The 25,270-nt window shown below is 52.5% G+C and overlaps 1 protein-coding gene across 1 annotated transcript in view; it reads right to left on the bottom strand.

Annotated features, from left to right (window-relative positions):
• The window catches only part of LOC140404610 (insulin receptor substrate 1-B-like), a 145,474-nt gene that overhangs the window by 4,282 nt on the left and 115,922 nt on the right, over positions 1–25,270 (bottom strand). Inside the window, 1 exon segment of the mRNA XM_072493211.1 lies at positions 1–6. This exon segment is cut by the window's left edge and continues 4,282 nt beyond it. Within this exon segment, the coding sequence (XP_072349312.1) occupies positions 1–6 (6 nt within the window).

Genomic DNA, 25,270 nt, shown 5'->3' with positions numbered 1-25,270 from the left:
AACAATCTGAAGCAAAAGAGGAAGAAAAACAAATTTAGTCAGGGTTTAACTGGCTGGTTACCGTGGCAACAGGTCTACAGGCCAGCCACGGACATAGTAATCTGAGAGAGGCCGGCTCCCAGGATCCAGGGCCGACTAGGCCTCAGGCTCCAGCCCGGGGGCTAACTTGGCGCGGGCGCCCCGCGTTTGCACCAACGTGTTCAAAAGGATCACGCCTCTCAAAGCAAAATCCCATTTTTAAAAACCGAGCCAAAACTAAAATGTGCCCAACGGAAAGGTTTGCAGTGTCAGGTCCTGGGGTTGGTCCAAATCGAGGGGCACAGACAGAGTGGATAGTCAGAGGCTTTTCCCCAGGGCAGAGGGGTCAATTACTAGGGGGCATAGGTTTAAGGTGCGAGGGGCAAGGTTTAGAGTAGATGTACAAGGCAAGTTTTTTTACACAGAGGGTAGTGGGTGCCTGGAACTCGCTGCCGGAGGAGGTGGTGGAAGCAGGGACGATCGTGACGTTTAAGGGGCATCTTGACAAATACATGAATAGGATGGGAATAGAGGGACACGGACCCAGGAAGTGTAGAAGATTGTAGTTTAGACGGGCAGCGAGGTCGACGCAGGCTTGGAGGGCCGAAGGGCCTGTTCCTGTGCTGTACTCTGAGACAGCGTGCGGCCTAATCTTTGGAGCACGCTAAATGATTTTGCCAAACCCACCCCTCCACTAACCTCTCGGAACTCAAACGTCGCTCAAAAGGAGGGCGGAAGGTCCCGGGGCAGGCGTTCGCTCCGTGGAAACAGAGCCCCACTGGAATTGTAATATTCCTCGTGCCCTGCTACTTGGACCTTTAGAGACTCAAGAGGCACCCTCCCCCTCGCTTAGGCCGGACCAGGTAGGGACGTCTAGCACAATTGGTGGTAGTTTCACATTCGCCATTGCAGAGGCTAGTTTTCACACTCCAGGTTTAGCGATTGAATTTAACTTCCACTAATCATCCCGGTAGGATTGGAACCGGTGTCACCAGACTATTAGGCGGGGCCTCCGGGTTACTAGTCCGGGCACAATACAGGGGCCGGTTTAGCACAGTGGGCTAAACAGCTGGCTTGCAATACAGAACAAGGCAGCAGCATGGGTTCAATTCCCCTACCGGCCTCCACGAACAGGTGCCGGAATGTGGCGACTAGGGGCCTTTCACAGTAACTTCATTGAAGCCTGCTCGTGACAATAAGCGATTATTATTATTACAATACCATGATGTCACTGCGTCCTTACGCAGCCTTCAGCAAAACTGTATTAGCTCCGTATTATTTTCATTGGTGACAAAAATGTCAGGGTTTGGGGAGTCAGGAATGGTGAGGAGGTCTGCTCGCTCTGCGGTTCAACCATCAGACATAGAAGCAGAATTAGGCCACTCGGCCCATCGAGTCTGCTCCGCCATTCAATCATGGCTGATATTTTCTCATCCCCATTCTCCTGCCTTCTCCCCATAACCCCTGATCCCCTTATTAATCAGGAACCTATCTATCTCTGTCTAAAAGACACTCAGTGATTTGGCCTCCACAGCCTTCTGCGGCAAAGAGTTCCACAGATTCACCACCCTCTGGCTGAAGAAATTCCTCCTCATCTCTGTTTTAAAGGATCGTCCCGTCAGTCTGAGTTTGTGTGGCCTCTGGTTCTAGTTTTTCCTACAAGTGGAAACATCCTCTCCACGTCCACTCTATCCAGGCCTCGCAGTGTCCTGTAAGTTTCAATAAGATCCCCTCTCATCCTTCTCAACTCCAACGAGTACAGACACTGAGTACCAACAGGGGGAGCCCTGTTTAAACCCCCCCAAAAAAGGCCCCGTCTCGATTCGCCCGGCAACAATCCATAGAACGCACTGAACACAGTAAACGCTTCACCGGAGCGCTATCCTGGCGGAGTCTGCACATTCCCCCCCGTGTCTGCGTGGGTTTCCTCAGGGGGCTCCGGTTTCCTCCCACAAGTCCCGAAAGTCGTGCTTGTTATGTGAATTGGACATTCTGAATTCTCCCTCTGTGTATCCGAACAGGCGGCGGTGGAATGTGGCGACTAGGGGATTTTCACAGTAACTTCATTGCAGTATTAATGTAAGCCGACTTGTGACATTAGGACTGGAGAATAGCCAATGTTGTTCCTCTGTCTAAGAAGGGTAGCAAGGATAATCCAGGGAACTACAGGCCGGTGAGCCTTACGTCAGTGGTAGGGAAATTACTGGAGAGAATTCTTCGAGACAGGATCTACTCCCATTTGGAAGCAAATGGACGTATTAGTGAGAGGCAGCATGGTTTTGTGAAGGGGAGGTCGTGTCTCACTAACTTGCTTAAGAGTTTTTCGAAGACGTCACAAAGGTGATTGATGCAGGTAGGGCAGTGGATGTTGTCTATATGGACTTCAGTAAGGCCTTTGACAAGGTCCCTCATGGTAGATTGGTACAAAAGGTGAAGTCACACGGGATCAGGGGTGAGCTGGCGAGGTGGATACAGAACTGGCTAGGTCACAGAAGGCAGAGAGTAGCAATGGAAGGGTGCTTTTCTAATTGGAGGGCTGTGACTAGTGGTGTTCCGCAGGGATCAGTGCTGGGACCTTTGCTGTTCGTAGTATATATAAATGATTTGGAGGAAAACGTAACTGGTCTGATTAGTAAGTTTGCAGACGACACAAAGGTTGGTGGAATTGCAGATAGCGATGAGGACTGTCAGAGGATACAGTAGGATTTAGATCGTTTGGAGACTTGGGCGGAGAGATGGCAGATGGAGTTTAATCCGGACAAATGTGAGGTAATGCATTTTGGAATAATACATTTTGGCAGGTAGGGAATATGCAGTGAATGGTAGAACCCTCAAGAGTATTGAAAATCGGAGAGATCTAGGTGTACAGGTCCACAGGTCACTGAAAGGGGCAACACAGGTGGAGAAGGTAGTCAAGAAGGCATACGGCATGCTTGCCTTCATTGGCCGGGGCACTGAGTATAAGAATTGGCAAGTCATGTTGCAGCTGTATAGAACCTTAGTTAGGCCACACTTGGAGTATAGTGTTCAATTCTGGTCGCCACACTACCAGAAGGATGTGGAGGCTTTAGAAAGGGTGCAGAAGAGATTTACCAGGATGTCGCCTGGTATGGAGGGCATTAGCTATGAGAAGCGGTTGAATAAACTCGGTTTGTTCTCACTGGAACGACGGAGGTTGAGGGGCGACCTGATAGAGGTCTACAAAATTATGAGGGGCATAGACAGAGTGGATAGTCAGAGGCTTTTCCCCAGGGTAGAGGGGTCAATTACTAGGGGGCATAGGTTTAAGGTGAGAGGGGCAAGGTTTAGAGGAGATGTGCGAGGGAAGTTTTTTTACACAGAGGGTAGTGGGTGCCTGGAAATTGCTACCGGAGGAGGTGGTGGAAGTAGGGACGATAGTGACATTTAAGGGAATAGAGGGATACGGACCCTGGAAGAGTAGAAGATTTCAGTTCAGACGGGCAGCATGGTCGGCACAGGCTTGGAGGGCCGAAGGGCCTGTTCCTGTGCTGTACTTTTCTTTATTCTTTTTCTTTTATTAGTAAGGATTATTATCAGACAAAAGTGGAGGCTGGGCCACGTTAACGGATGGTAGGACAGGTGAAGGAAGAAGTAGATTCTGAGGCAGGTGTTAGAGGAGGAGAGAGAGTGAGGTGGGGAGGTCCAGGTGGAGGCATGGCCGGGAATGGTGGTGCGGTTAAAATTGATGGACGGGAAGGCACCAGGATTGGAGGGGCGCAGAGATCTTCGAGGGGCTGCCGGGCACAAGGAGGTAGCAGGGCTAGGGAGGCCATGGACAGAGGGGTGAGAAGTCGTGGCGTTTCCTCGCAGGTGGAGGGGAGAGCCTTTAAAGCGGCAGGGCCAGATAGAAGCGAGTTCCCCTCATTTACTCACACGCCACCCACCGGGTTCGTGACTCTCCCCGTTTTGGGTTGAATTCATTTCGCGAGCTGCCGAGACTCCCTCAGCCTCCAGCTCTCTGGCAAGGCAAAGGGCGGCGGGCAGCATTTGTGAATTAGAATCCGGCACATACCGAGCTTCACCGTACAGCCAGCTATCCCTGTCCAATTGGCCACACGCTGATGTGCTGGCCAAGTCTGAGCTGCAGCTGACAAACACCATCACCAAGACCCCAGCCTCCACCCACCCCCCCACTCACAGTCAGGGAAGTAGACAATACAGGAGGTAGAGGAAAACATTATCCAATTCAGGATCCCCCCCCCCCCCCCCCCACACACACACTTTCTAAACTGGTGCTCTTCACGTGCAGCTGTTGAAGACAATATTTAAACGTGACTCAAGCAAGTGTTTTAATCAGAGAAACACCCACACATACACTGACACACACATGCAGACTCACACCCACACTGACACACACACATGCACACACACACACACAGTGACAGACACCTGCAGAGTCTCACACATACACATGCACTGACAGACACGCTCAGCCATACGGACACACACACGCAGACACACAAACAAACAGGGATGTACAACCCTGGTGGTCTGGTGGGTAGGATTTGGCGCTTTCACCACCGCGGCCTGGGTTCGAGTCCCGGCCTGGGAAATCACATTCATGCGAGAGGTACACGTGTGCTGTCAGTGATTACTTCACAGGGATGGCACGGTAGCACAGTGGTTAGCACTGTGGCTTCACAGCGCCAGGGTCGCAGGTTCGATTCCCCGCTTGGGTCACTGTCTGTGCGGAGTCTGCACGTCCTCCCCGTGTCTGCGTGGGTTTCCTCCGGGTGCTCCGGTTTCCTCCCACAGTCCAAAGATGTGCAGGTTAGGTGGATTGGCCGTGATAAATTGCCCTTAGTGTCCAAAAAGGTTGGGAGGGATTATTGGGTTACGGGGATAGGGGGGAAGTGAGGCCTTAATGTGGGTCGGTGCAGACGCGCTGGGCCGAATGGCCTCCTTCTGCACTGTATGTTCCAGGGGTCTAAGATTCTATGATACTGGGTGGGGGGCCAGGATGGAGAGGATGACGAATGCTCCTCAAGTTGCCCTGTCTGATCCCACAAGAGTTACCTGGCGGCGACCAGGGACTGTTGATTCAGATCAGCGCCTTCAGGGGCAGCGGAGGAGGGAGAGGAATTCAGGCAGGGATGAAGGGAAAATGGGAAAGAAAAGTCACAGTGGGGGACGTGTTGGCGAATTCTCCTCTTTAATGACAGCATCGATCGGCCTGCCTGACACCCAGACGCTCATTGGCAGCTGGGGGGCTGGTCACGGACAGACAAACGGCATGAAGGCAACTCGCGACACGGCAGCGAGCCCCTCTCGAGTGGCGTTATTTTTAAATCCAGACCTTTAAATAGTTTTCCAACCTTTTATATTTAAGTGAAGTGGGCTCGCAGGGCCATAGTGACTGCGAGAGATATTTCAGCCAGACAGGAATCTCCGAGCCAAGGCAGAATCAGCTCGTGTCGCCTCCGTCGTTCACAGAAATGAAGCTGGTAATGTGCCACTTGGCAAAAAGCCCACAGCTGCTGGTTTCCAGGAACAGGGCGACTCACTAATAGTTTCACCGCTGTCTATCGCCGTCTGATCATCCTCCACAGTCACTGTCGACCAGGACAGGTACAGCACGGGGTTAGATACAGAGTAAAGCTCCCTCTACACTGTCCCCATCAAACACTCCCAGGACAGGTACAGCACGGGGTTAGATACAGAGTAAAGCTCCCTCTACACTGTCCCCATCAAACACTCCCAGGACAGGTACAGCACGGGGTTAGATACAGAGTAAAGCTCCCTCTACACTGTCCCCATCAAACACTCCCAGGACAGGTACAGCACGGGGTTAGATACAGAGTAAAGCTCCCTCTACACTGTCCCCATCAAACACTCCCAGGACAGGTACAGCACTGGGTTAGATACAGAGTAAAGCTCCCTCTACACTGTCTCCATCAAACACTCCCAGGACAGGTACAGCACGGGGTTAGATACAGAGTAAAGCTCCCTCTACACTGTCCCCATCAAACACTCCCAGGACAGGTACAGCACTGGGTTAGATACAGAGTAAAGCTCCCTCTACACTGTCCCCATCAAACACTCCCAGGACAGGTACAGCACGGGGTTAGATACAAAGTAAAGCTCCCTCTACACTGTCCCCATCAAACACTCCCAGGACAGGTACATCACGGGGTTAGATACAGAGTAAAGCTCCCTCTACACCGTCCCCATCAAACACTCCCAGGACAGGTACAGCACGGGGTTAGATACAGAGTAAAGCTCCCTCTGCACTGTCCCCATCAAACATTCCCAGGACAGGTACAGCACGTGGTTAGATGCAGAGTAAAGCTCCCTCGACACTGTCCCCATCAAACACTCCCAGGACAGGGACAGCACGGGGTTAGATACAGAGTAAAGCTCCCTCTACACTGTCCCCATCAAACACTCCCAGGACAGGTACAGCACGTGGTTAGATGCAGAGTAAAGCTCCCTCTACACTGTCCCCATCAAACACTCCCAGGACAGGTACAGCACGGGGTTAGATAAAGAGTAAAGCTCCCTCTGCACTGTCCCCATCAAACACTCCCAGGACAGGGACAGCACGGGGTTAGATACTGAGTAAAGCTCCCTCCACACAGTCCCCATCAAACACTCCCAGGAAAGGTACAGCACGGGGTTAGATACAGAGAAAAGCTCCCTCTACACTGTCCCCATCAAACACTCCCAGGACAGGGACAGCACGGAGTTAGATACAGAGTAAAGCTCCCTCTACACTGTCCCCATCAAACACTCCCAGGACAGGTACAGCACGGGGTTAGATACAGAGTAAAGCTCCCTCTGCACTGTCCCCATCAAACACTCCCAGGACAGGGACAGCACGGGTTAGATACTGAGTAAAGCTCCCTCTACACAGTCCCCATCAAACACTCCCAGGAAAGGTACAGCACGGGGTTAGATACAGAGTAAAGCTCCCTCTACACTGTCCCCATCAAACACTCCCAGGACAGGTACAGCACGGGGTTAGATACAGAGTAAAGCTCCCTCTACACTGTCCCCATCAAACACTCCCAGGACAGGGACAGCACGGGGTTAGATACAGAGTAAAGCTCCCTCTACACTGTCCCCGTCAAACACTCCCAGGACAGGTACAGCACGGGGTTAGATACAGAGTAAAGCTCCCTCTACACTGTCCCCGTCAAACACTCCCAGGACAGGTACAGCACGGGGTTAGATACAGAGTAAAGCTCCCTCTACACTGTCCCCATTAAACACTCCCAGGACAGGTACAGCACGGGGTTAGATACAGAGTAAAGCTCCCTCCACACTGTCCCCGTCAAACACCCCCAGGACAGGTACAGCACGGGGTTAGATACAGAGTAAAGCTCCCTCTACACTGTCCCCGTCAAACACCCCCAGGACAGGTACAGCACAGGGTTAGATACAGAGTAAAGCTCCCTCTACACTGTCCCCATCAAACACTCCCAGGACAGGTACAGCACGGGGTTAGATACAGAGTAAAGCTCCCTCTACACTGTCCCCGTCAAACACTCCCAGGACAGGTACAGCACGGGGTTAGATACAGAGTAAAGCTCCCTCTACACTGTCCCCGTCAAACACTCCCAGGACAGGTACAGCACGGGGTTAGATACAGAGTAAAGCTCCCTCTACACTGTCCCCATTAAACACTCCCAGGACAGGTACAGCACGGGGTTAGATACAGAGTAAAGCTCCCTCCACACTGTCCCCGTCAAACACCCCCAGGACAGGTACAGCACGGGGTTAGATACAGAGTAAAGCTCCCTCTACACTGTCCCCGTCAAACACCCCCAGGACAGGTACAGCACGGGGTTAGATACAGAGTAAAGCTCCCTCTACACTGTCCCCATCAAACACTCCCAGGACAGGTACAGCATGGGGTTAGATACAGAGTAAAGCTCCCTCTACACTGTCCCCATCAAACACTCCCAAGACAGGTACAGCACGGGGTTAGATACAGAGTAAAGCTCCCTCTACACTGTCCCCATCAAACACTCCCAGGACAGGTACAGCACGCGGTTAGATACAGAGTAAAGCTCCCTCGACACTGTCCCCATCAATCACTCCCAGGACAGGTACAGCACGGGGTTAGACACCGAGTGAAGCTCCCTCGACACTGTCCCCATCAAACACTCCCAGGACAGGTACAGCACGGGGTTAGATACAGAGTAAAGCTCCCTCGACACTGTCCCCATCAATCACTCCCAGGACAGGTACAGCACGGGGTTAGATACAGAGTAAAGCTCCCTCTACACTGTCCCCATCAATCACTCCCAGGACAGGTACAGCACGTGGTTAGATACAGAGTAAAGCTCTCTCTACACTGTCCCCATCAAACACTCCCAGGAGAGGTACAGCACGGGGTTAGATACAGAGTAAAGCTCCCTCTACACTGTCCCCATCAAACACTCCCAGGACAGGTACAGCACGGGGTTAGATACAGAGTAAAGCTCCCTCTACACTGTCCCCATCAAACACTCCCAGGACAGGTACAGCACGGGGTTAGACACCGAGTAAAGCTCCCTCTACACTGTCCCCATCAAACACTCCCAGGACAGGTACAGCACGGGGTTAGATACAGAGTAAAGCTCCCTCTACACTGTCCCCATCAAACACTCCCAGGACAGGTACAGCACGGGGTTAGACACCGAGTAAAGCTCCCTCTACACTGTCCCCATCAATCACTCCCAGGACAGGTACGGCACGGGGTTAGATACAGAGTAAAGCTCTCTCTACACTGTCCCATCAAACACTCCCAGGACAGGTACAGCACGGGGTTAGATACAGAGTAAAGCTCCCTCTACACTGTCCCCATCAATCAACCCCAGGACAGGTACGGCACGGGGTTAGATACAGAGTAAAGCTCTCTCTACACTGTCCCCATCAAACAGTCCCAGGAGAGGTACAGCACGGGGTTAGATACAGAGTAAAGCTCCCTCTACACTGTCCCCATCAAACACTCCCAGGACAGGTACAGCACGGGGTTAGATACAGAGTAAAGCTCCCTCTACACTGTCCCATCAAACACTCCCAGGACAGGTATAGCACGGGGTTAGATACAGAGTAAAGCTCCCTCTACACTGTCCCCATCAAACACTCCCAGGACAGGTACAGCACGGGGTTAGACACCGAGTAAAGCTCCCTCTACACTGTCCCCATCAAACACTCCCAGGACAGGTACAGCACGGGGTTAGATACAGAGTAAAGCTCCCTCTACACTGTCCCCATCAAACACTCCCAGGACAGGTACAGCACGGGGTTAGACACCGAGTAAAGCTCCCTCTACACTGTCCCCATCAATCACTCCCAGGACAGGTACGGCACGGGGTTAGATACAGAGTAAAGCTCTCTCTACACTGTCCCATCAAACACTCCCAGGACAGGTACAGCACGGGGTTAGATACAGAGTAAAGCTCCCTCTACACTGTCCCCATCAATCAACCCCAGGACAGGTACGGCACGGGGTTAGATACAGAGTAAAGCTCTCTCTACACTGTCCCCATCAAACACTCCCAGGATTGGTACAGCACGGGGTTAGATACAGAGTAAAGCTCCCTCTACACTGTCCCCATCAAACACTCCCAGGACAGGTCCAGCACGGGGTTAGATACAGAGTAAAGCTCCCTCTACACTGTCCCATCAAACACTCCCAGGACAGGTACAGCACGGGGTTAGATACAGAGTAAAGCTCCCTCTACACTGTCCCCATCAAACACTCCCAGGACAGGTACAGCACGGGGTTAGACACCGAGTAAAGCTCCCTCTACACTGTCCCCATCAATCACTCCCAGGACAGGTACGGCACGGGGTTAGATACAGAGTAAAGCTCTCTCTACACTGTCCCATCAAACACTCCCAGGACAGGTACAGCACGGGGTTAGATACAGAGTAAAGCTCCCTCTACACTGTCCCCATCAATCACTCCCAGGACAGGTACGGCACGGGGTTAGATACAGAGTAAAGCTCTTTCTACACTGTCCCCATCAAACACTCCCAGGAGAGGTACAGCACGGGGTTAGATACAGAGTAAAGCTCCCTCTACACTGTCCCCATCAAACACTCCCAGGACAGGTACAGCACGGGGTTAGATACAGAGTAAAGCTCCCTTTACACTGTCCCCATCAAACACTCCCAGGACAGGTACAGCACGGGGTTAGATACAGAGTAAAGCTCCATCTACACTGTCCCCATCAAACACTCCCAGGCCAGGTACAGCACGGGGTTAGATACAGAGTAAAGCTCCCTCGACACTGTCCCCATCAAACACTCCCAGGCCAGGTACAGCACGGGGTTAGATACAGAGTAAAGCTCCCTCTACACTGTCCCCATCAAACACTCCCAGGACAGGTACAGCACGGGGTTAGATACAGAGTAAAGCTCCCTCTACACTGTTCCCATCAAACACTCCCAGGACAGGTACAGCACGGGGTTAGATACAGAGTAAAGCTCCCTCTACACTGTCCCCATCAAACACTCCCAGGACAGGTACAGCACGGGGTTAGATACAGAGTAAAGCTCCCTCTACACTGTCCCCATCAAACACTTCCAAGACAGGTACAGCACGGGGTTAGATACAGAGTAAACCTCCCTCCACACTGTCCCCATCAAACACTCCCAGGACAGGTACAGCACGGGGTTAGATACAGAGTAAACCTCCCTCCACACTGTCCCCATCAAACACTCCCAGGACAGGTACAGCACGGGGTTAGATACAGAGTAAATCTCCCTCTACACTGTCCCCATCAAACACTTCCAGGACTGGGACAGCACGGTGTTAGATACAGAGTAAAGCTCCCTCTACACTGTCCCCATCAAACACACCCAGGACAGGTACAGCATGGGGTTAGATACAGAGTAAATCTCCCTCTACACTGTCCCCATTAAACACTCACAGGACATGTACAGCACGGGGTTAGATACAGAGTAAAGCTCCCTCTACACTGTCCCCATCAAACACTCCCAGGACAGGTACAGCACGGGGTTAGACACCGAGTAAAGCTCCCTCTACACTGTCCCCATCAAACACTCCCAGGACAGGTACAGCACGGGGTTAGATACAGAGTAAAGCTCCCTCTACACTGTCCCCATCAAACACTCCCAGGACAGGTACAGCACGGGGTTAGACACCGAGTAAAGCTCCCTCTACACTGTCCCCATCAATCACTCCCAGGACAGGTACGGCACGGGGTTAGATACAGAGTAAAGCTCTCTCTACACTGTCCCATCAAACACTCCCAGGACAGGTACAGCACGGGGTTAGATACAGAGTAAAGCTCCCTCTACACTGTCCCCATCAATCACTCCCAGGACAGGTATGGCACGGGGTCAGATACAGAGTAAAGCTCTCTCTACACTGTCCCCATCAAACACTCCCAGGAGAGGTACAGCACGGGGTTAGATACAGAGTAAAGCTCCCTCTACACTGTCCCCATCAAACACTCCCAGGACAGGTACAGCACGGGGTTAGATACAGAGTAAAGCTCCCTTTACACTGTCCCCATCAAACACTCCCAGGACAGGTACAGCACGGGGTTAGATACAGAGTAAAGCTCCATCTCCACTGTCCCCATCAAACACTCCCAGGCCAGGTACAGCACGGGGTTAGATACAGAGTAAAGCTCCCTCGACACTGTCCCCATCAAACACTCCCAGGCCAGGTACAGCACGGGGTTAGATACAGAGTAAAGCTCCCTCTACACTGTCCCCATCAAACACTCCCAGGACAGGTACAGCACGGGGTTAGATACAGAGTAAAGCTCCCTCTACACTGTCCCCATCAAACACTCCCAGGACAGGTACAGCACGGGGTTAGATACAGTGTAAAGCTCCCTCTACACTGTCCCCATCAAACACTCCCAGGACAGGTACAGCACGGGGTTAGATACAGAGTAAAGCTCCCTCTACACTGTCCCCATCAAACACTCCCAGGCCAGGTACAGCACGGGGTTAGATACAGAGTAATGCTCCCTCTACACTGTCCCCATCAAACACTCCCAGGACAGGTACAGCACTGGGTTAGATACAGAGTAAAGCTCCCTCTACACTGTCCCCATCAAACACTCCCAGGACAGGTACAGCACGGGGTTAGATACAGAGTAAAGCTCCCTCTACACTGTCCCCATCAAACACTTCCAAGACAGGTACAGCACGGGGTTAGATACAGAGTAAACCTCCCTCCACACTGTCCCCATCAAACACTCCCAGGACAGGTACAGCACGGGGTTAGATACAGAGTAAACCTCCCTCCACACTGTCCCCATCAAACACTCCCAGGACAGGTACAGCACGGGGTTAGATACAGAGTAAATCTCCCTCTACACTGTCCCCATCAAACACTTCCAGGACTGGGACAGCACGGTGTTAGATACAGAGTAAAGCTCCCTCTACACTGTCCCCATCAAACACACCCAGGACAGGTACAGCATGGGGTTAGATACAGAGTAAATCTCCCTCTACACTGTCCCCATTAAACACTCACAGGACATGTACAGCACGGGGTTAGATACAGAGTAAAGCTCCCTCTACACTGTCCCCATCAAACACTCCCAGGACAGGTACAGCACGGGGTTAGATCCAGAGTAAAGCTCACTCTACACTGTCCCCATCAAACACTCCCAGGACAGGTACAGCACAGGGTTAGATACAGAGTAAAGCTCCCTCTCCACTGTCCCCATCAAACACTCCCAGGACAGGTACAGCACGGGGTTAGATACAGAGTAAACCTCCCTCCACACTGTCCCCATCAAACACTTCCAGGACAGGGACAGCACGGGGTTAGATACAGAGTAAACCTCCCTCCACACTGTCCCCATCAAACACTCCCAGGACAGGTACAGCACGTCGTTAGATACAGAGTAAAGCTCGATCTACACTGTCCCCATCAAACACACACAGGACAGGTACAGCACGGGGTTAGATACAGAGTAAATCTCCCTCTACACTGTCCCCATCAAACACTCCCAGGACAGGTACAGCACGGGGTTAGATACAGAGTAAAGCTCCCTCTACACTGTCCCCATCAAACACTCCCAGGACAGGTACAGCACGGGGTTAGATCCAGAGTAAAGCTCACTCTACACTGTCTTTATCAAATACTCCCAGGACAGATACAGCACTGGGTTAGATACTGAGTAATGCTCCCTCGACACTGTCCCCATCAAACACTCCCAGGACAGGTACAGCACGGGGTTAGATACAGAGTAAAGCTCCCTCTGCACTGTCCGCATCAAACACTCCCAGGACAGGTACAGCACGGGGTTAGATACAGAGTAAAGCTCCCTCTACACTGTCCCCATCAAACACTCCCCGGACAGGTACAGCACGGGGATAGATACAGAGTAAAGCTCCCTCTACATTGTCCCCATCAAACACTCCCAGGACAGGTACAGCACGGGGTTAGATACAGAGTAAAGCTCCCTCTACACTGTCCCCATCAAAATGGGAAATGTTTCTACCCTGGTGCTGACTGCCCACACCGTTATGATCACCAAATTGAAAAATATAATTGACCACTGATAAAAAAGCAAAATTACAGTCACCACAAACACGCCGACAGATACTTACAAAACCACGTACATACCACATATACACCAGGTTATACTCAAATCAAATAATGGCCCATATATGGATACACATCCTCATAGAACAAATAATCAAGCCCATGTTTGCTGAGAGGTTGTGACCCCTTGTTGGGATGAATTTCACAGTTAAGGGTCTCCGATCTCCCCCCCCCCCCCACGCCCCCCCCCCCCCCCCCGAGGGGGTCTTTGGAATTTCCTTCGCAGGGGGCAGTGGCAGCTGGGCCGAAGAACGTATTCTAGGCCGAGCCAGGCGGAGGAGGATTGCGGGAAGGGGGTGGTTAGGGAGAGCGGATCGTAGATCGGAATCAGATCAGCCATCACCGTATTGGATGTCCCAGCGGATGAGAAGATCCCCCCCCCCCCCCGCCTCGGCCTGCTCCAGGCATCGTCATACGTCGCACACTGACATGTGTACACATACACGTATGCATGCAGACAAAACACACGCCGATCGCTGTCTCTATGCCATCTCTAGGGTGCAGAGTGAAGTTCCGCCCAGCCCGGAGAGGGGCTCACGTCGGACGACAGAACACTTGGGGTCAGCGGGGTTAGAATTTTGAGGAGCCTCCTTAAGGGAGAGGCCGGGAAAGCGGGAGGGAATTCGGGATGGGGTCCCGGAGCTCGGCGGCTGAGGAACAATTGGAGCGGAGGGCAGGCAGCAGGCTGGGACTGCTGGAGCGCAGCGATCTCCGGGGGCTGCATGGGCGCGGAGGCCGGGCCTGCTGGAGCGCAGCGATCTCCGGGGGCTGCAAGGGCGCGGAGGCCGGGCCTGCAGGAGCGCAGCGATCTCGGGGGGCTGCATGGGCCGGGCCTGCTGGAGCGCAGCGATCTCCGGGGGCTGCAAGGGCGCGGAGGCCGGGCCTGCTGGAGCGCAGCGATCTCCGGGGGCTGCAAGGGCGCGGAGGCCGGACCTGCAGGAGCGCAGCGATCTCCGGGGGCTGCATGGGCGCGGGGGCCGGGCCTGCAGGAGCGCAGCGATCTCCGGGGGCTGCATGGGCGCGGGGGCCGGGCCTGCTGGAGCGCAGCGATCTCCGGGGGCTGCAAGGGCGCGGAGGCCGGACCTGCTGGAGCGCAGCGATCTCCGGGGGCTGCAAGGGCGTGGAGGCCGGGCCTGCTGGAGCGCAGCGATCTCCGGGGGCTGCATGGGCGCGGGGGCCGGACCTGCTGGAGCGCAGCGATCTCCGGGGGCTGCATGGGCGCGGGGGCCGGACCTGCTGGAGCGCAGCGATCTCCAGGGGCTGCAAGGGCGCGGAGGCCGGGCCTGCTGGAGCGCAGCGATCTCCGGGGGCTGCATGGGCGCGGGGGCCGGGCCTGCTGGAGCGCAGTGATCTCCGGGGGCTGCATGGGTGCGGAGGCCGGGCCTGCTGGAGCGCAGCGATCTCCGGGGGCTGCAAGGGCGCGGAGGCCGGGACTGCAGGAGCGCAGCGATCTCCGGGGGCTGCATGGGTGCGGAGACCGGGACTGCAGGAGCGCAGCGATCTCCGGGGGCTGCATGGGTGCGGAGGCCGGGACTGCAGGAGCGCAGTGATCACCGGGGGCTGCAAGGGCGCGGAGGCCAGGACTGCAGGAGCGCAGCGACCGCCGTGGGCTGCAAGGGCGCGGAAGCCGGGAATGCAGGAGCGCAGCGATCTCCGGGGGCAGCAAGGACGCGGAGGCCGGGACTGCAGGAGCGCAGCGATCTCCGGGGGCTGCAAGGGTGCGGAGGCCGGGACTGCAGGAGCGCAGCGATCTCCGGGGGCTGCAAGGGTGCGGAGGCAGGGACTGCAGGAGCGCAGCGATCTCTGGGGGCTGCAAGGGCGCTGAGGAATTTATTTTTAAAAAATTATCGACCATGGGGTGTGGGAAACCGGGAAGGAAGGCCGGAACGTGTTGCCACTCCCTCATTGCCTTTGAACGGAGCATCTTGCCCGGCCAGTTCAGACGGCCAGAAAGCGTGGCTGAGGGTGGCTGAGGGTGGCTGAGGGATCGGAGCCACACGCGTGGCCAAGTGAGGAAGGCAGGCTTCTTCCCCTGTAGGACCTTAATACTGAACCCACATACAAATACACATATACACACATCATATACAGACCCACCCACATGCATATCATATGTTCACGTGCTACATACAGACCCACCCACATACATATCTCATACATACAGACCCACCCATACCCATCATTAACATAGAATTAACATAGAATTTACAGTGCAGAAGGAGGCCATTCGGCCCATCGAGACTGCACCGGCTCTTGGAAAGAGCACCCTACCCAAGGTCAACACCTCCACCCTATCCCCATAACCCAGTAACCCCACCCAACACTAAGGGCAATTTTGGACACTAAGGGCAATTTATCAAGGCCAATCCACCTAACCTGCACATCTTTGGACTGTGGGAGGAAACCGGAGCACCCGGAGGAAACCCACGCACACACGGGGAGGATGTGCAGACTCCGCACAGACAGTGACCCAAGCCGGAATCGGACCTGGGACCCTGGAGCTGTGAAGCAATTGTGCTATCCACAATGCTACCGTGCTGCCCTTTATATCACATATACATGTGCTATATACAGACCCGCCCATATACATATCACATATAAACATGCTATATACAGACCCACTCACATATCTATCACATATATGCATCAAATACACAGACCCACCCACATACATTCCACAGACACAAAATGTATTATCTCTAAATTTGCATATGACACAAAGTTGGGAGGGAGGGTGAGCTGTGAGGAGGATACAGAGATCCTTCAGCAGGATTTGGGCAGGCTGAGTGAGTGGGCGCATGCGGGGCAGATGCAGTATAATGGGGATAAATGGGAGGTTATCCACTTCGGTAGCAAAAACAGGAAGGTAGACTATTATCTGAATGGCTATGGACTAGGAGAGGGGAACATGCAGCGAGACCTGGGTGTCCTCGGACACCACTCACTGAGGGTAAGCGTGCAGGTACAGCAGGTGGTAAAGAAGGCAAATGGTATGTTGACCTTCATTGCGAGAGGATTCGAGTACAGAAGCAGGGATGTGTTGCTGCAATTATACAGGGTAGTGAGGCCACACCTGGAGTATTGTGGGCAGTTTGGGTCTCCTTTTCTAAGGATGTTCTTGCTCTCGAAGGAGAGCAGCGAAGGTTTACCCGGCTGATTCCTGGGATGGCGGGACTGTCATACGAGGAGAGATTGAATCGGTTCTACACATTCCCAATGGACCCAAACTCCTTCCCATTCACTCCCACTGTGCACAATCCCAATGGACCCAAAACCCTTCCCGTTCACTCCCATTGTACATAATCCCAATTGACCCAAACCCCTTCCCATTCACTCCCACTGTACACAATCCCAATGGACCCAAACCCCTTCCCGTTCACTCCCATTGTACACAATCCCAATGGACCGAAACCCCTTCCCATTCACTCCCACTGTACATAATCCCAATTGACCCAAACCCCTTCCCATTCACTCCCACTGTACACAATCCCAATGGACACAAACCCCTTCCCATTCACTCCCATTGTACACAATCCCAATGGACCGAAACCCCTTCCCATTCACTCCCATTGTACACAATCCCAATGGACCCAAACCCCTTCCCGTTCACTCCCACTGTACATAATCCCAATTGACCCAAACCCCTTCCCATTCACTCCCATTGCGCACAATCCCAATGGTCCCAAATCCCTTCCCATTCACTCCCACTGTACACAATCCGAATGGACCCAAACCCCTTCCCGTTCACTCCCACTGTACATAATCCCAATTGACCCAAACCCCTTCCCATTCACTCCCACTGTACACAATCCCAATGGACCCAAACCCCTTCCCGTTCACTCCCATTGTACACAATCCCAATGGACCGAAACCCCTTCCCATTCACTCCCACTGTACATAATCCCAATTGACCCAAACCCCTTCCCATTCACTCCCACTGTACACAATCCCAATGGACACAAACCCCTTCCCATTCACTCCCATTGTACACAATCCCAATGGACCGAAACCCCTTCCCATTCACTCCCATTGTACACAATCCCAATGGACCCAAACCCCTTCCCGTTCACTCCCACTGTACATAATCCCAATTGACCCAAACCCCTTCCCATTCACTCCCATTGCGCACAATCCCAATGGTCCCAAATCCCTTCCCATTCACTCCCACTGTACACAATCCGAATGGACCCAAACCCCTTCCCATTCACTCCCATTGTACACAATCACATTGGATCAAACCCCTTCCCATTCACTCCCACTGTACACAATCTCAATGGATCCAAACCCCTTCCCATTCACTCCCATTGTACACAATCCCAATGGATCAAACCCCTTCCCATTCACTCGCATTGTACACAATCTCAATGGACCCAAACCCCTTCCCATTCACTCCCATTGTACACAATCCCAATGGATCAAACCCCTTCCCATTGACTCGCATTGTACACAATCCCAGTGGACCCAAACCCCTTCCCATTCACTCCCATTGGAACGAATCCGACTGGACCCAAACCCCTTCCCATTCACTCCCATTGTACACAATCCCAATGGACCCAAACCCCTTCCCATTCACTCCCATCGTACACAATCCCAATGGACCCAAACCCCTTCCCATTCACTCGCATTGTACACAATCTCAATGGACCCAAACCCCTTCCCATTCACTCCCACTGTACACAATCCCAATGGACCCAAACCCCTTCCCATTCACTCCCATTGTACACAATCCCAATGGTCCCAAACCCCTTCCTGTTCACTCCCACTGTACACAATCCCAATGGACCCAAACCCCTTCCCATTCACTCGCATTGTACACAATCTCAATGGACCCAAACCCCTTCCCATTCACTCCCACTGTACACAATCCCAATGGACCCAAACCCCTTCCCATTCACTCCCATCGTACACAATCCCAATGGACCCAAACCCCTTCCCATTCACTCCCATTGTACACAATCCCAATGGACCCAAACCCCTTCCCATTCACTCCCATTAGAACGAATCCGACTGGACCCAAACCCCTTCCCATTCACTTCCATTGTACACAATCCCAATAGACCCAAATCCCTTCCCATTCACTCCCACTGCACACAATCCCAATGGACCCAAACCCCTTCACATTCACTCCCACTGTACACAATCCCAATGGACTCAAACCCCTTCCCATTCACTCCCACTCTACACAATCCCAATGGACCCAAACCCCTTCCCATTCACTTCCATTGTACACAATCCCAATGGACCCAAACCCCTTCCCATTCACTCCCACTGTACACAATCCCAATGGACACAAACCACTTCCCGTTCACTCCCATTGTACACAATCCCAATGGACCGAAACCCCTTCCCATTCACTCCCATTGTACACAATCCCAATGGACCCAAACCCCTTCCCGTTCACTCCCACTGTACATAATCCCAATTGACCCAAACCCCTTCCCATTCACTCCCATTGCGCACAATCCCAATGGTCCCAAATCCCTTCCCATTCACTCCCACTGTACACAATCCGAATGGACCCAAACCCCTTCCCATTCACTCCCACTGTACACAATCACATTGGATCAAACCCCTTCCCATTCACTCCCACTGTACACAATCTCAATGGATCCAAACCCCTTCCCATTCACTCCCATTGTACACAATCCCAATGGATCAAACCCCTTCCCATTCACTCGCATTGTACACAATCTCAATGGACCCAAACCCCTTCCCATTCACTCCCATTGTACACAATCCCAATGGATCAAACCCCTTCCCATTGACTCGCATTGTACACAATCCCAGTGGACCCAAACCCCTTCCCATTCACTCCCATTGGAACGAATCCGACTGGACCCAAACCCCTTCCCATTCACTCCCATTGTACACAATCCCAATGGACCCAAACCCCTTCCCATTCACTCCCATCGTACACAATCCCAATGGACCCAAACCCCTTCCCATTCACTCGCATTGTACACAATCTCAATGGACCCAAACCCCTTCCCATTCACTCCCACTGTACACAATCCCAATGGACCCAAACCCCTTCCCATTCACTCCCATTGTACACAATCCCAATGGTCCCAAACCCCTTCCTGTTCACTCCCACTGTACACAATCCCAATGGACCCAAACCCCTTCCCATTCACTCGCATTGTACACAATCTCAATGGACCCAAACCCCTTCCCATTCACTCCCACTGTACACAATCCCAATGGACCCAAACCCCTTCCCATTCACTCCCATCGTACACAATCCCAATGGACCCAAACCCCTTCCCATTCACTCCCATTGTACACAATCCCAATGGACCCAAACCCCTTCCCATTCACTCCCATTAGAACGAATCCGACTGGACCCAAACCCCTTCCCATTCACTTCCATTGTACACAATCCCAATAGACCCAAATCCCTTCCCATTCACTCCCACTGCACACAATCCCAATGGACCCAAACCCCTTCACATTCACTCCCACTGTACACAATCCCAATGGACTCAAACCCCTTCCCATTCACTCCCACTCTACACAATCCCAATGGACCCAAACCCCTTCCCATTCACTTCCATTGTACACAATCCCAATGGACCCAAACCCCTTCCTGTTCACTCCCACTGTACACAATCCCAATGGACCCAAACCCCTTCCCATTCACTCCCACTGTACACAATCCCAATGGACCCAAACCCCTTCCCATTCACTCCCACTGTACACAATCCCAATGGACCCAAACCCCTTCCCGTTCACTCCCAATGTACACAATCCCAATGGATCAAACCCCTTCCCATTCACTCCCATTGTACACAATCTCAATGGACCCAAACCCCTTCACTCCCATTGGAACGAATCCGACTGGACCCAAACCCCTTCCCATTCACTCCCATTGGAACGAATCCGACTGGACCCAAACCCCTTCCCATTCACTCCCATTGTACACAATCCCAATGGACCCAAACCCCTTCCCATTCACTCCCATTGTACACAATCCCAATGGATCAAACCCCTTCCCATTCACTCGCATTGTACACAATCTCAATGGACCCAAACCCCTTCACTCCCATTGGAACGAATCCGACTGGACCCAAACCCCTTCCCATTCACTCCCATTGGAACAAATCCAACTGGACCCAAACCCCTTCCCATTCACTCGCATTGTACACAATCCCAATGGACCCAAACCCCCTCCCATTCACTCCCATTGGAACGAATCCGACTGGACCCAAACCCCTTCCCATTCACTCCCATTGGAACGAATCCGACTGGACCCAAACCCCTTCCCATTCACTCCCATTGTACACAATCCCAATGGACCCAAACCCCTTCCCATTCACTCCCATTGTACACAATCCCAATGGATCAAACCCCTTCCCATTCACTCGCATTGTACACAATCTCAATGGGCCCAAACCCCTTCCCATTCGCTCCCATTGGAACGAATCCGACTGGACCCAAACCCCTTCCCATTCACTCGCATTGTACACAATCCCAATGGACCCAAACCCCTTCCCATTCACTCCCATTGGAACAAATCCGACTGGACCCAAACCCCTTCCCATTCACACCCACTGTACACAATCCCAATGGACCCAAACCCCTTCCCTTTCACTCCCACTGTATACAATCCCAATGGACCCAAACCCCTTCCCATTCACTCCCACTGTACACAATCCCAATGGACCCAAACCCATTCCCTTTCACTCCCATTGTACACAAACCCAATGGATCAAACCCCTTCCCATTCACTCCCATTGTACACAATCCCAATGGACCCAAACTCCTTCCCATTCACTCCCACTGTACACAATCCCAATGGACCCAAACCCCTTCCCGTTCACTCCCATTGTACACAAACCCAATGGATCAAACCCCTTCCCATTCACTCCCATTGTACACAATCCCAATGGACCCAAACCCCTTCCCATTCACTCGCATTGTACATAATCCCAATGGATCAAACCCCTTCCCATTCACTCCCATTGTACACAATCCCAATGGACCCAAACCCCTTCCCATTCACTCCCATTGGAACGAATCCGACTGGACCCAAACCCCTTCCCATTCACTCCCATTGTACACAATCCCAATAGACCCAAACCCCTTCCCATTCACTCCCACTGTACACAATCCCAATGGACCCAAACCCCTTCCCATTCACTCCCACTGTACACAATCCCAATGGACCCAAACCCCTTCCTGTTCACTCCCACTGTACACAATCCCAATGGACCCAAACCCCTTCCCATTCACTCCCACTGTACACAATCCCAATGGAACCAAACCCCTTCCCATTCACTCCCATTGGAACAAATCCTACTGGACCCAAACCCCTTCCCATTCACTCCCATTGTACACAATCCCAATGGATCAAACCCCTTCCCATTCACTCGCATTGTACACAATCTCAATGGGCCCAAACCCCTTCCCATTCACTCCCATTGGAACGAATCCGACTGGACCCAAACCCCTTCCCATTCACTCGCATTGTACACAATCCCAATGGACCCAAACCCCTTCCCATTCACTCCCATTGGAACAAATCCGACTGGACCCAAACCCCTTCCCATTCACACCCACTGTATACAATCCCAATGGACACAAACCCATTCCCTTTCACTCCCATTGTACACAAACCCAATGGATCAAACCCCTTCCCATTCACTCCCATTGTACACAATCCCAATGGACCCAAACTCCTTCCCATTCACTCCCACTGTACACAATCCCAATGGACCCAAACCCCTTCCCGTTCACTCCCATTGTACACAAACCCAATGGATCAAACCCCTTCCCATTCACTCCCATTGTACACAATCCCAATGGACCCAAACCCCTTCCCATTCACTCGCATTGTACATAATCCCAATGGATCAAACCCCTTCCCATTCACTCCCATTGTACACAATCCCAATGGACCCAAACCCCTTCCCATTCACTCCCATTGGAACGAATCCGACTGGACCCAAACCCCTTCCCATTCACTCCCATTGTACACAATCCCAATAGACCCAAACCCCTTCCCATTCACTCCCACTGTACACAATCCCAGTGGACCCAAACCCCTTCCCATTCACTCCCACTGTACACAATCCCAATGGACCCAAACCCCTTCCTGTTCACTCCCACTGTACATAATCCCAATGGACCCAAACCCCTTCCCATTCACTCCCACTGTACACAATCCCAATGGAACCAAACCCCTTCCCATTCACTCCCATTGGAACAAATCCTACTGGACCCAAACCCCTTCCCATTCACTCCCATTGTACACAATCCCAATGGATCAAACCCCTTCCCATTCACTCGCATTGTACACAATCTCAATGGGCCCAAACCCCTTCCCATTCACTCCCATTGGAACGAATCCGACTGGACCCAAACCCCTTCCCATTCACTCGCATTGTACACAATCCCAATGGACCCAAACCCCTTCCCATTCACTCCCATTGGAACAAATCCGACTGGACCCAAACCCCTTCCCATTCACACCCACTGTATACAATCCCAATGGACCCAAACCCATTCCCTTTCACTCCCATTGTACACAAACCCAATGGATCAAACCCCTTCCCATTCACTCCCATTGTACACAATCCCAATGGACCCAAACTCCTTCCCATTCACTCCCACTGTACACAATCCCAATGGACCCAAACCCCTTCCCGTTCACTCCCATTGTACACAAACCCAATGGATCAAACCCCTTCCCATTCACTCCCATTGTACACAATCCCAATGGACCCAAACCCCTTCCCATTCACTCGCATTGTACATAATCCCAATGGATCAAACCCCTTCCCATTCACTCCCATTGTACACAATCCCAATGGACCCAAACCCCTTCCCATTCACTCCCATTGGAACGAATCCGACTGGACCCAAACCCCTTCCCATTCACTCCCATTGTACACAATCCCAATAGACCCAAACCCCTTCCCATTCACTCCCACTGTACACAATCCCAATGGACCCAAACCCCTTCCCATTCACTCCCACTGTACACAATCCCAATGGACCCAAACCCCTTCCTGTTCACTCCCACTGTACACAATCCCAATGGACCCAAACCCCTTCCCATTCACTCCCATTGGAACAAATCCGACTGGACCCAAACCCCTTCCCATTCACTCCCATTGTACACAATCCCAATGGACCCAAACCCCTTCCCATTCACTCCCACTGTACACAATCCCAATGGACCCAAACCCCTTCCTGTTCACTCCCATTGGAACAAATCCGACTGGACCCAAACCCCTTCCCATTCACACCCACTGTACACAATCCCAATGGACCCAAACCCCTTCCCATTCACTCCCACTGTACACAATCCCAATGGACCCAACCCCCTTCCTGTTCACTCCCATTGGAACAAATCCGACTGGACCCAAACCCCTTCCCATTCACTCCCACTGTACACAATCCCAATGGACCCAAACCCCTTCCCATTCACTCCCACTGTACACAATCCCAATGGACCCAAACCCCTTCCCATTCACTCCCATTGGAACGAATCCGACTGGACCCAAACCCCTTCCCATTCACTCCCATTGGAACAAATCCGACTGGACCCAAACCCCTTCCCATTCACTCCCATTGGAACGAATCCGACTGGACCCAAACCCCTTCCCATTCACTCCCATTGGAACAAATCCGACTGGACCCAAACCCCTTCCCATTCACTCCCATTGGAACAAATCCGACTGGACCCAAACCCATGCCTGTTCACTATTATTCAATCGGAATTCCAAGCGCACACACCAACTCCAATTGTCTGACTGCATACTGTGTACTCACTGCGTTGTGGGACCTTACACAAGCAGCCACTGTAGTCACAGCATACTGTGTACTCACTGCGTTGTGGGACCTTACACAAGCAGCCACTGTAGTCACAGCATACTGTGTACTCACTGCGTTGTGGGACCTTACACAAGCAGCCACTGTAGTCACAGCATACTGTGTACTCACTGCGTTGTGGGACCTTACACAAGCAGCCACTGTAGTCACAGCATACTGTGTACTCACTGCGTTGTGGGACCTTACACAAGCAGCCACTGTAGTCACAGCATACTGTGTACTCACTGCGTTGTGGGACCTTACACAAGCAGCCACTGTAGTCACAGCATACTGTGTACTCACTGCGTTGTGGGACCTTACACAAGCAGCCACTGTAGTTGCTGGTGCCGGTTTACTGTGGTTTTACCGGTTCTGCTTCAGGCGAGTTATGGAATGAGGCGCTAAATGAATGGTTGGGTCCAAACCCAGCTATTTGTATCTGTAGTTCACAGGAAACTTGGTTTATGTACAATCCAAAGCAAGCGTGACACTTGCTGGCACAGTGGTAGTGCAGATATTCACGATGGCGATCACGTGGCAGATTCTGGGGAGGGGAGTGGGGGGTGTAATTCTAACTCAACAATTGGCGGGAGGAGCGCAGGGTGGGGTGGGAGACATTTGAGACGAAAGGCAATTTCCCATTTTAATGGTTGGGGGCATGGAATGCACTGCCTGTGGAAGTAGTTGAGTCGGAAACATTAGGGACCTTCAAGCAGCTATTGGATAGGTACATGGATTACGGTTAAATGATATAGTGTAGATTTATTTGTTCTCAAGGGCAGCACGGTAGCATTGTGGATAGCACAATTGCTTCACAGCTCCAGGGTCCCATAAAGGGGACAACCATTAATGCGGCTCTTTTAGAGGGCACAGTGGCTTCAC

The sequence above is a fragment of the Scyliorhinus torazame genome, chromosome 31, assembly GCF_047496885.1.
Source record: "Scyliorhinus torazame isolate Kashiwa2021f chromosome 31, sScyTor2.1, whole genome shotgun sequence".
NCBI lineage: Eukaryota > Metazoa > Chordata > Chondrichthyes > Carcharhiniformes > Scyliorhinidae > Scyliorhinus > Scyliorhinus torazame.
Note: the sequence above shows the minus strand (reverse complement) of the source record. Positions and strands in the feature narration are given on the sequence as shown.